This window comes from Poecilia reticulata, chromosome 8 (genome assembly GCF_904066995.2).
Source record: "Poecilia reticulata chromosome 8, P_reticulata-male-v2, whole genome shotgun sequence".
NCBI lineage: Eukaryota > Metazoa > Chordata > Actinopteri > Cyprinodontiformes > Poeciliidae > Poecilia > Poecilia reticulata.
The window spans coordinates 1,393,131-1,405,653 of record NC_088837.1 but is presented as its reverse complement, the minus strand read 5'-3'; the positions used below and the strand labels follow the sequence as shown (position 1 = coordinate 1,405,653).

General features: G+C 38.1%; 1 protein-coding gene across 3 annotated transcripts in view; it reads right to left on the bottom strand.

Moving 5' to 3' along the window:
- Window positions 1–1,838: 1,838 nt before the first annotated feature.
- septin12 (septin 12) overlaps window positions 1,839–12,523 on the bottom strand; it is a 55,167-nt gene continuing 44,482 nt past the window's right edge. For all 3 annotated transcript variants that reach the window (XM_081609574.1, XM_081609575.1, XM_008415624.3), the window contains 7 exons: window positions 12,031–12,112; window positions 10,629–10,766; window positions 8,223–8,340; window positions 6,279–6,374; window positions 5,943–6,039; window positions 4,678–4,729; window positions 1,839–4,034 (listed from right to left, as the gene is read on the bottom strand). In XM_081609574.1, coding sequence (XP_081465700.1) covers window positions 3,872–4,034; window positions 4,678–4,729; window positions 5,943–6,039; window positions 6,279–6,374; window positions 8,223–8,340; window positions 10,629–10,766; window positions 12,031–12,112 — 746 coding nt within the window. In that variant the 3' untranslated portion in view covers window positions 1,839–3,871. The remainder of the gene's footprint in view (window positions 4,035–4,677; window positions 4,730–5,942; window positions 6,040–6,278; window positions 6,375–8,222; window positions 8,341–10,628; window positions 10,767–12,030; window positions 12,113–12,523) is intronic.

Sequence of the window (12,523 nt, the reverse complement as noted above, 5' to 3'; positions counted from 1 at the left end):
TAGATGTTTGTGTTGTCTTTCTCTTGTGTTTTGATGCTGGAGCTGAACTTACTTTGGCTAATGACCACCAGGTGGCAGTGGAGGACCTCTAAAGAAATGCAACTTTTGAATCAGGCAAACTCCTGAGCAGCGTTTTTGCTGTGGAATTGCTGATAGTAAGTCACAAAATCAGATATGTGATGTTGAATTAAACTACAAAAGGTTTAGGAAGTTGATTGTCTGTTAGAATTAAAATGTTCTGGAGAAATGCAAGAAATTGGTTTTAAATAATAATAAAAGATAAATATAGTTTACTTCCACTCATCATGAGGATGATTTCGATTGGAATCTTTACACAAAGAGTTTTATATAAAAAAAGAACTGACTGCACAGCTTTTACAGGTTCATCTAAAAAAATGCAAAAATTATGAAAAAGTTCAATATTCTTTGTCACTCGTTTAAGAAAGCAAAACTATATAAATTCGGAACAAGCAAGTCTGATGCTTCCTTTATTTCTTGTACATGTAAACGTTGCCTTTACAGATAAAGCTTTGAAGCCAAACACCAGCTGTCACATCGCCAGACCAAGACTGCAATATTTTTGTCGTTAACAGAAAAACATGCATTAGTGTGCCTCCTTGTGCTTCCACTTTCCTCTTAATTACAAATAAATGTGAAGGACAAAAATATGGATCGTTCTAAACTAAAATAAATTCAGTTTCAAAACATACTAAACATATTTTTCCAAATGGAGTCCATTTTCTTTCTAAAATTTTTTGTATATTTCCTTTATTAATTAACTACACAGCAGAACAGGCTTCTATAGGTTCTTACTATTTTCTGCTTTGTTACCTGTGGTAACCTGAGTTGCCAGCCATGTTGGCCTCTAATGTTCCTACCAGTAAACAGAGGGCTAATTGATGTGGACACATTGGTTTGTTTTGCTGCTTCACTATTTAGCAGTTGTTAGCTGATTAGCATTTTTCAGTAGAGCAAAGTGTTGCCTGGTGTGGAACTTTGCAATCAGGTTAAAATTAAATTAAAAATCACTTTATTTATCCTGGAGGAAAACATGTCTTGTCGCCTCTCTTATCATCCAACTATCTTCAAAGAGTCGTTGTGGACAGTGACGGTGTGAGGAGCAAGGATCTCCTTAGCAGTCAGTCCTGCAACAAATCTGAAGAGGCCTCTGACTGAGGCCTCTTCAGAGGCCTCAGTCAGAGGCCTCTGAAGTTAGTGTCACAGTTAGTGTCACAGCGTCGTGACACTAACAGCGTCACGACGCTGTTAGTGTCGTGACATTCATGTCTGCTAGCAGCTCAATTTCCAGGCAGAAGAGACAATATACTAAGGGAACACAGTGGTTGGGCTTTAAATGAAAATTATATTCAGACCAAACTTTTTAAGTTGCTCTGAAAGATCAGTGTCGTAGCATTAGCACAGCTGGCATGTAGCATTGTTTGGCATTTCTTGTTTTTTCTGTCCCTTTGGCTCATGAGGAAGTTTCTCTGAAAACCCTTTTTATCGGCTACAGAGGGTCACAGGTGTTCTCTGGATGCTCCAGCAGAGTTTAATGATTTGGGTAAATGAAATGGGATACTTTATCAATTTTGACACAAATGATTATCTTTTAAATAATAGATTTTTTGTATCAACTGGATAAAGATATTGGTTACTCTGAGTACCCAACAAGCACCAATGGGGGAGGGGCGGGGTCCCTTACTCATAGATTTAGAAACAGTTCATGTGTGGATAAAACGTTGCTCCAGGTCTGAATCCAACTGTGAGTCTGTAAGACCTGAAATTTGATTCATTCAGCTCAATCTGACAAACTTCAGAGACTGAACACAAATGCAAAGCACGTCTTGAAGATTTTTTATTTCTAAAACAAACATTTTAATAACCAGGTATCGCTTTTCTTCCCCGTCACAATGACGCACTAATTTATGTTGGTCTGTCATGGTAAATGCCAGTAATTACATTAAACATTAAACTTTGTAGTTGTAAAGTGACAAAATGTGAAAATGTCCCCCTTTCACAGGGCTCTACATGTTCTACCATTTATCAGATATAAAAAAATTCTTTCTATAAAAAGTAATTAAATGTATTTTGTGTTTGAAGAAAATGACAGCTGACTAGTTTAACTTTGTGATGTGTTTTGCAAAATTGGCCACAGTGTTAAAGGAAACGAAGAATGTGAAAAGCGACAGCTAATCTTGAAGCAGTGGACAAGATTAACATGTTGAAAAAGGCAGCTCCCTTTATTAAACACTCTTAGTTTTCATGCTACATGTTTCACAGCTATTCAGTCTCAGTAGGAACACAAACACATGGCTTACTAAACACTCATAAAACACTTTCAGAGGATGTTCATTAAGCATGAAACATTTCCTTCTTCTACTGTTCACAGAATGGTTTTTCTGACAGAAAGCGTTTGATAATGGATGTTCTTTAAATTTTTTCTCCACCAGGTGGCGCACTGTGCAAAGCTGCAGCTGAACGTCCACTCGTGTTGAAAAGAACCGAAATGAGCCAGCAAGAACAAGAATTTGTTTTAAAAATATTTCTGTAAAAGTTACACTTTAAATTGAAACACAAATGAAAATTGAGAATGTTTTCTGATATTTTGGCACTTTAATGTGGACAGCAAGCTTTAAAGAAGCTTTAAAGCTACAGAATGTAACTTTTATGAAAAATAAATATATATTTTTACATATTTGTTTAAATTGTCACTATGTCGTGACAGTATAGCGTGAGACAGATAATCTGTGAAGAAACTGAGCTTTGCTGAAAACTAGAAACATTCAATCAGAGCCAGGAGGGTCTTAGCGTTGTCAATCATGTTGGTGTACACACAGATTCTTCTGCTACGATGCAGCTTCTCCCCATCAGTAGAGCCTGTCGTGAATGCTAAGGCTGGCATGGCCATCAATGACGACACATAAACAGCAGCTAGTTTGCAAGTATGATTGACAGTGCTAAGCCCCTCCTCCTGGCTCTGATTGGTTCATTTTGGTCAGTTCATTTCGTCAGACGGCAATAGCAGCACAGGAAGGAGGTGGAGGGGATCAATCTTTTCATAGATTATCTGTCTCATAGCAAACTGTCAGGACATGGTGGCAGGTTAAACAAATATGTCATAAAGATATATATTTTCATAAAAGTTACATACTGCAGCTTTAACAGAAAGACTACTTTGGGTTTAACACATTGAACACCACGTCAGAGTCAGTTCCCAGATCTGTCCAGTGTGGACATGGAATCCTACAAATCAACACAGCTAGTAAATGATGACAATATTACGGAAACCGAATCCTACAGTTAAATCTTTTAGTTTGTATACTCTACAGCCAGTTTGCTCTATAGTTAACAGATCAAATTTATGAAATAATGGCAACCCTAAAAAAAATGCAGCTCAAACCACACATGCAGGTAATTAATGGCATAATTTGTCAGATTAAAAACTCAGTGGAGAAAAAGGTAAGTTCTTGGCACAGGAGGGGCTTCTAACTAACGCTTTATTCACCTGTTTTACACGCTGCAACATCTGAACTGAGCATAATTCCACACTGCAAGGCCAACATGTCTGTGGACATCATAACAAAGTGTGTGTTCACCCGGAGGCTGAACTACAGCCTCCATTAATCCCGCTTTTGTTCGTCCTCCCAGGTCGTCGCTGTGACCTCCCTGTCCAACACATCTAGCTGCAATTCATTTCCTCTATCTTACATCAAAACCTCCCACATTTCTCAGACAAAGTATTCCACTACTTGGTCCCATTGTTAAAAAAAAAAAAAAGGAAGAAAAGACTTCTCCCATGTTTCACCGTGACGTGAGGGCAGAGCCTCACGCCTTGTGAGCGCTCAGGAGGACAGGGAGGACGACGGACGGATCAGAGCTGACTCTCCGTCTCACATGTGTCGGTCCCGTTCTCCAGGGGCCAGCTGGACAGAACCAGCTCACTGAAGTTCATGTTGCTCTCCTTGAGTCGTCGCACGCGGTACGTCTCATAGTGGATGTTGTGGGTCACGTCCTTCAGGTCCTGCAGGTGAGACCTGAGCAGAATACAGTCGGTGAGAATTTCTCGGCTCCGTGGCTCTGATGCGAACTGGTTTCCTGTGAAAAATGCTGATGTGGAAGAAAAAAAACTTCCTACAGGAAACATCTGAAGCCACAGTCATACTGAAGAGTTCAGCAGGTAGCCCTTAACCCAGGCCCACATGTTCATGTTTTAATATGTGTGCTAAAAATGTGTTCCTCAGCAATGGTTATTCTAGCATTTTAGTAAATGTGAATATAGTGTTTAATAATGGCTGGTGAAAACCAGATCCTCCTTCTTCGTCCAGAAGGTCTGGACTTTTAGCTATTGAGAAACCTATGACCTATGACAACCTCCACTCAGATGTGCTGCTTAAGAGGTTCTGCTTCCAGGTTTTACTTTAGTGCTGTCGTTAAACTATTTCAACTCTATAAAGTTAGTCATTTTCTCAATAAGCTCACTTAATGCATGTGAAGTTGAGCCATATTGACTATTAGTGAATAACTGGCAAGTTTTTCCTTACAATAATTTTTAATAATTTCATAAACTCCAGATTTACACAGCTGTAAATCTGGACAGTTTTCATGCTATCAGGAAACTGACCATTTAATAAAGATCAATTCCTTTCCAATAATGATGAGCAGTAAAGTCAGACTCACCTGATAAGAAGATCTCTCAGGTTTGCAAATTCACAGTGAGCCACATTTTCAACTGCATGAAAAGAAAACAACAGATTAGCTCTTATCGTTATCAGTTACATCCTTTAATATACCAGGTGTTTGAAACCTGTCCTCCATAGCATCCAGTCTAGTTTTTGAATTGCTTTACATCAGATAATTCAATACACGTAAAAAGACAAATAACAAGCCCTTCCGGTTTTAAGCTTTGTGACTCGGGCCAAGTGTTTTGAATATCCATCCACATGCTTTTCACATCAGTTTGCTGTAATGTTGGCCCATCACTCCAGACAGACCTGCTGTAACTGGGTCTGTTAGGAACTAATCTGGCAGCATCCTTAGGGTCATTCATGTGGAAAACCTATTTGTCTCCCTGATGATTTGAGGTGTTGTTTCCATAGTTCCTCACAAAGTTCTTTCCTCATGCTGTCATCTCTGTTGTGAAGCCCACCAATCCCTATGCAGCTAAATAGTCTCCCACCATGATGCTGCCACCCCCTAAATCCACAGTTGGGACGGTGTCAACAAAGCTAATGGCAGCCAAATACTTCCATTTAGTTTAATCAGATGTCCTCAAAATATTAAAATACTTTGACTTGCAAACTATGATTTGTAATTTCTTTTGAAGTGATGTCTTCTTCATGTCAGAGTGACCTTTCAGCCCATGTTGGTTCAGGAAGTGTTGGTAACATTTCATTTGTCGGGCTGTGCATAAGACTGAGATAACACTGTCATAAACAGATGAATGTTTACGGCTGTTGTCATGAAGTGTCATTCGGCAAATAACTTTTAATGCAACATTGACATTTTTAATTGACTTTTAGTGAAAGTTTTAAAGGAATTTTGCATAAAATGTTTCATTATTTACTGAATAATGCAAAGTTGACACTCTTAATGAACTTTTAATGCAACTTTTAGTGCAACTTTGCACTCATATATATTTTTCCAGAATTTCGACACCTGGAAAAAAAAAAAAAAAACACCAACCCCACTGACTTTACCACCACTTCTCTGCTTCAGTTAAACTTTGACTTTTCTGTGCTAACCTTCACATAGCAGTTCTGATTAAAGAGTATTTTCCCACCATTAAAGCAACTCTCAAGAAATCCACAAAACAATACGCAGTCTAGAGGGAGCAGCTGTTAAAGCTGTTGAAGTCTGCCACGCCAAAGCGAGGATCCTGATGTCTTTACCACAGAGAGTGAGAGGCCTAAACCTTAAAAACAGGCCTGGAACTCAAAACTCACCTTCAATGATTCCCCACTTCGTCTTCCGGCCCAGCACCTTGTTTCCATTCACCTGGTGCTCCTTGTCAGTTCCCACAACAGCAAAGGGAATGCTTTCCTGGAAAAGTCATCGGTTATCCCGTTAAGACAATCTCCATAGAAACGTGTCAACAGAAAACTGAAATATTTGGTCCTATTATTGCTGTTATGGCCGTGGTACTTAGTTAGTTTGTTCATTCAGAAATTACAAAACATCTGTTCCGACAGCCAATCCTGTGCGACAAGCTTCAGTCCTGAAATCCAACGAATTCTTTATCGGTACTTCCTGTGAGTCATTTTAAGGCTTAGAATCCTCACCCTGATTCTGTCGTTGAGAACGCGCTCCTCTGGATCTTCATCGTACTCTCTCTGGGGGTAAACACGAATTCCATTGGATGTCAAGTCTTTCCTTATCTGCAAAAAGAAAGAATTTAAAAAAGTCAAACATTTAACAAACTCCAACAGATCAGACTGGATGCTTCATAGTTAACTCTTTGGAATCGTGTTAATGGAGCTTCTTTCTTTTGTACATGATCCTGATGCTCTCCGTAAACGCCGCTCAACGTAAGAGGCATAAACTGAGAAACATTTAGGACAAACTTGGGCTCTTTTATGATAGTCCTGACATTTACCTGTAAAGGTGAGGTTGTGGTGACAGCTGTGAGTGTGTGAACGTGTGTGACCATTGTCTGTCTCTGGGGGGATTTTTCACTAATAATGTATGCCTCCAAGCCTGATTGTGCCATCATCCACTTTGTGTCAAATGAAGCAATATAAACTGAAGCTTGTTCCCTGACCATGTAAATGAAACCAGGTTTCTAGTGTTAACCGAATGAGTTCTTCCTAACTTTCAGAACTATAGTTCATCTTAATGCAGTCAGTCTTCTCTGACTATTGTAGAAGTTAGTATAATCAAAATAAAATCACAGATATTGTTTTAAAAACAAAAATTTTCTCAGCTGGCAAGTTTAAAGAAGATCATGATTTTATTAAAGGGAACAACAACATTGCAGTGCTTTAACAGTTGGTGAAATAAAAAGCATGAGAGAGATTTCTATCAGCATTCCTACTGAGCTGAGTTTAGAAAATTTAGGCACTGAAATATGAACATGAATTTGTTCAGTTTTAATGGTGGTAAGCCAGTTTAGAACCAGACAGGCCTTATGGGTAGGAAGCAAAGTGACAGTTTGGCACGAGACAGAAAATCTGTGAAAAAAAAAGAACTCCTTTGTCTTCTCCTTTTATCAACTAGAAACAACCAATCAGAGAAGGGAGGCGGGTCTTAGTGCTGTCAATTATAGCCGTGTGCACGCCTCTCACAAACTTTCCCCTTCTCTCTGCTGCAATACAGCTACTCCCTGTCAGCAGAGCCTGTTGTGAATGCTAATGCTAGTTAGCATGGCCACCACTGATGGTGGATAATCAGTTTTTCTGGAATGATAAGTTGATTCTCCATCATTAGCACATGTAGTAGTAGTGAGTACATGAGGTTAGTTGACAGTGCTAAGCCCCTCCTCCTGGCTGTGATTGGTTGGTGCATTTCTTCAGACAGTAGTAGCAGCTCAGGGAGGAGGTGGAGGGGATCCAACTTTTCACAGATGATTTGTCTCATGTTGTTCGGACATGACATGGTGACAAGTTCATCAAATATGTAAAAAAAAAATGTTTTCATTAAAAAAAAGAAAGTTACATACTGTAATTTTAATGACAAAAGAACTTGAAATGTTATACGCATTAAAAATGCCAACTTTGAATGATTTTGTAAATTATGATAATTTAATGCAAAGTTGGCATTTTTAATGCACTTTCAATGCAACTTTTAGAGCAACTTTGCATTAAAATTGTCATTATTTAACGAATGACACTTCATGACAACAGTCATAGACATTCATAAAGACTTCTTCATATTCATGACAGATGTTATGTCATGTTTATGACAGTGTCATGTCAGTCTTATGCACACCCATTCAAATAAAGTATTACCAAATATACTACAAAATCAAAAACTACAAAATTAAAAACAAATTCAACAGCAACATTTTGGTGTATTTAGCCTGTTAGAAAAAGTGTTTTTTTTTATTTGTCAAAGTCATATTTTCACCATGTTATTCACACATTTATTAGTGCCATAGTTCTAAACTAAATATTTAATTCAATGTCACTTTAATTCACTTCAATCAGAGTATGTTAAATTTAACGTTAACATAAGTTAGAAAAGAGGTGAAAATAAAAAGAGTTGAGTAAAAAGGTTCGATGCCTCACCCTTTCTTTAAATTCCTGTCTCTCTTCTACGGTGAGTGTGTCTGCTTTAGCGATGACAGGCACAATGCTCACTATCTTCCCCAACCTCTTCATGAACTCCAGGTCGATGGGGCGCAGCCTGAAAACACAGAGTCCAGATGGAGTGTCACAAAATCACACACTTCAAAGCATTTTACTGGGGTTTTATGAGGTAGATCAACACATAGCAAAACAGTTATGAAGTGGGAGGAAAGGGTTAAATGTTTTTTGAAGTTTTTCTTTCACAAATAAAAATCTAATAAATGCGGCATAAATGTGTGCACAGCCTTCCAGAGAACGTAACCTGTTCCAGTCAAAAAAAGAATTCAAATAACATGATTCTGCTACCATAATGTGTCATGCTGACTTTTTGGAAAAACTCTGTATGTTTGTTTATGTGACAACAAATGACAAAACCAATTCACTCTATCGTGAGTTTAATGGGTACTTGGGGCTTGCTCCCACAAGTGGGCCATTCATGATAAATTTTACCGACCCACTATGCGAATTCATTATTCGCAATAAATTGCGGATTATTTATTGAGTAAATTATCTGCAATAATTTGCAAATAAATAATTCCCTAATTATTGCAAATTATTTATCGCAATAATTTGTCCCAGAAATTATTGCGATAAATGATAATATTGTTCTTTTGAGACCAATTTTCTACTAACATAATGATAAAGGCATAAAATTCGAGAACACCCTCTCAAAGATCAATAATCTTAATATCCAAGTAACATTTAACACTGGAACTGGATGATATTTTAAATATCCAAAATCAGTAAACAAAATAAATAAATAAAACTATTTATGCAGTCTCCGCTGAACAAAATTGTGTTTCAGCTCATATTAATCATTGGACTCAGAAAGAGAAAACAGGCAGAATTACCAGTTAGAACTTTAGTAAAATTAAAAAGTGTAAGTTAACTGCTGTCAAATGTTCGATCCATTTTTCAAAATGGCGGCTTTTCGACAACATAAAAGGGCAGCATCTTCAGTGAGCTACATAAACAAGCATGAAAATGGAAATTATTGCTCCCATTTTAAATGCTCATGCTATTAATTGATTTATTTCTTATTGTGACAGACTTACACACAAACTCTCTCCCCACTGTGTCACACACAGGATCCCAGATCCCAACAATCATACAATGCAGACAGAACTTGTATGACAGATGTAAATACAATAATAGTGGTGTTCCAACTTCTTTTCTGTTTCTGTCTTGAAGCCTCTGCTGAAGTGCAGCGCAGAACTCAATGGCACAATGCCACTGGTTAATGGTTTGGCCAAACCTCACTTCAAATATCCCAGTTTGGGAGCTTCCACCTCACAGAGCAGCCTTCACTCAGCTCCTTCAGACTTGCCAGCAGCAATTAGCAAACACCTGGTGGAACTGCGCATCAGCTGACCTCATCATAGCAGCTACTTCTCAGTGAAACGCTGGTAAAAACATTGTTAAAAGGTTAATAGAGGGGCCATGTGGAGTTTCAGAAAGAGCAGGAGTTTTTAAAGAGACAGAGGCCCAATTTCAAGGTGTTAAGTTAGGAAGTCAAATTTCATTTTAAGTAATATACAGAATTTTTATAACAACTGAAGTTAACATAGTTATTTGATTGAGCTATAAAGTGGCACCATGTGCCAGTAAAACACACAATACTGGCCCTCTAAAAAATGTTGATGCAACTAGGAATTGTTTCATTTGGCCCATTAAATAGAATCCACACAAAATACTTCAGTACAGTCTGCAACATGCAACAAAATTTGATCTTCAAAGAATAAAAGAAAAAAAAACAGTCTAACAATTTGAAGCAAAAGTGATTTTAAACACAGAGTCTCTAAACTGTTGAAGGAAATGAGAGTTCGCATGGCTCACGGCTAAACAAGTAGGCTGTACTAGAGGACACATTGTTACATCTCAATGTTATTTATATATAAGTGAAATCTGAACTCAAACCCGACTGATCAGTCTGACAGAGCCGTGGCTGCAAAGCATGTATTGCTTAGGTTTGGAATAGACCACAGTTTAACAATAGAACACTCAAAAAGCCCCTGCATGAATCTAAAAACATGACTGCAGTGAACGAATCTTTGTCTTAAAAACAAATTTCCTTAAGCACCATTGACTGCAACTTCTGCAGAGAAATCCGATTGGATGTTTAGTCAGACCAGATGTGGTGGGGTTGGGACGTGATGCATTCACTGACTCAGATATCTCTCAAAAGTTCATAATTAGTGTTCATTTCTGTGTGTAACCGTTTGATGCAACTCAGGTTTTACCCAAACATTTGATCGACTCTGATTTACTCTGATTCAGGTGAATCATTGTGGTTGGTTCCGGTGGTGAAAGTAGAGCTGAGCGTTGGCCAGCAGAGGCGGTGCTTACCTGTGTCCGGTTGCAGGCAGGAAGTAGATGCAGCAGTGGACTCTGCTGTCAGGTATCCGCCTCTTCCTGTTGATGTTCAGCTCCTCCCTCAGGTATTTCTCATACTGCTCGTTGACGTACTTCACTATGGGCTCCCAACTGGAGAACGGGCGCCAGAGAAGGGTCAGCATGGGATTATTATATTTTTATTTATTGTTGACAAATTACAATAGAACTAAAATCAACATTAATCATTCCGTTTAATGATGTGTAATTGGGTAATTTTCTTGTTTTTTCAGGACAATTTGCCTTCAATACGGAAGTCTCAGTATTAGAGTTTCAACCATGAGAGCAAGCTGACTTACAGTCAAAAATCTACAAAATCCACATAACCAGAAGTGACAGAAAATCTCTTCACCAAAAGCTCCTCTGATTTTAAACAAACAAACAAAAAATCTTGTTTGATTTTTAGATCCAACAAAAAAACCCTCATTAAACAGAAAGTTTCATTGTAGCCATGGTAACCTTCCTAGTGGATATTTTATTTGGTTTAAAATGATCCATTTTGATATGTATTTTCTTAAATACGGTGCATTTGGCCTGCCAGAAGAAGAACTCATTCCTAGATGAAGCTTAAATGTTTATCGGTCTTTTGTATCAAAATGAATTATTAGAGACAAATGAGGACAGATACGAGTATCAGGGAAGTAGACTAGTAATAAAGTCAGGACTTTCTGTTTACAGTCATAATGTGTTAGAAAGACGAGCACATGATGAAGGAGCATAACCTCTCTGTGTTCCACACATGATTTTTAATGGATTTATTATCATTCTTTTCATTTCCTGTTTTTCTTTAATAAAACAAATCAAACTCACTTCCTCACCTGCTGTCATCAGTGCAGGATGATCTCTGTGTTATGAGAACGACTTACAAAGGTTACACACTTTGGCTTGTTAATTTCATGAAACTAAGCATATTTTTGGTCTTATTCTCAATAACTGGGAAATGCAATTCATGTTTCCTATCAGGTCAAGTTTATAAATGTAGCACATTTCTGCAACAAGGCAGTTCAAAGTGCTTTATATCAATAAAAACATCACCAATTATGAAACGATTAATAAACATTATATTTTGTCAAACGCCATCATCAAAATCATCAAGCAGACACACATCAAATATATTGATCGATGTTCCACTTACTGATAATCAAAGGCAGCTCTAATCAGCTGCGTTTTAAACATTTATTCAAATAAAGTCAATGATTTCTGACGTTTGATTTCTAGACGTTTGTTCCAGATTAGAGGAGCATAGAGACTAATGTTTATCCACCGGTGTCCCACAGGGTTCTATGCTAGGTCCAGTTCCCTTGTGTTCATATATGATTACTGGTTACTGAGTGTCCTGGTTTGTTTCAATCCTCACCAGTTCTCATTGTTGATCTGGTCCCCAAACCCGGGAGTGTCGATCACCGTCAGCTTCATTTTCACCCCTTTTTCTTCAATCACTGCAAAGAACAGATCAAATGGATGAGCGCCACAGTGCCATGGGTTCAGTTATTCTAACCAGAAATAGACATTTTATGCTTTATTTGCACATTACATGTGAGGAAGGATTAGAATCTTTAAATCTTTCAGTTTTAAAGATTGTTCCCAGGAGTTTTCCTTCCTATTGTTGATGCACACTCATTCAGGAAGAGGGAATGCTCTCGCTACGTGACCGTGTGGAATCAGCTTGCTTTCACTTTACCAACTGGAGAAATAGATTGAACTTTACTGCACTGATCTGTGCATCTTTGAGTCTCTCCGACTGGATTCTAAAAACGTCCAGACTGAATTATCAGCGTTGTCAAACAGGTTCACCCTGACATGTACTGAGATGGAACCGTTTAACGGACTGTGATCGAAGCTCAACGTTG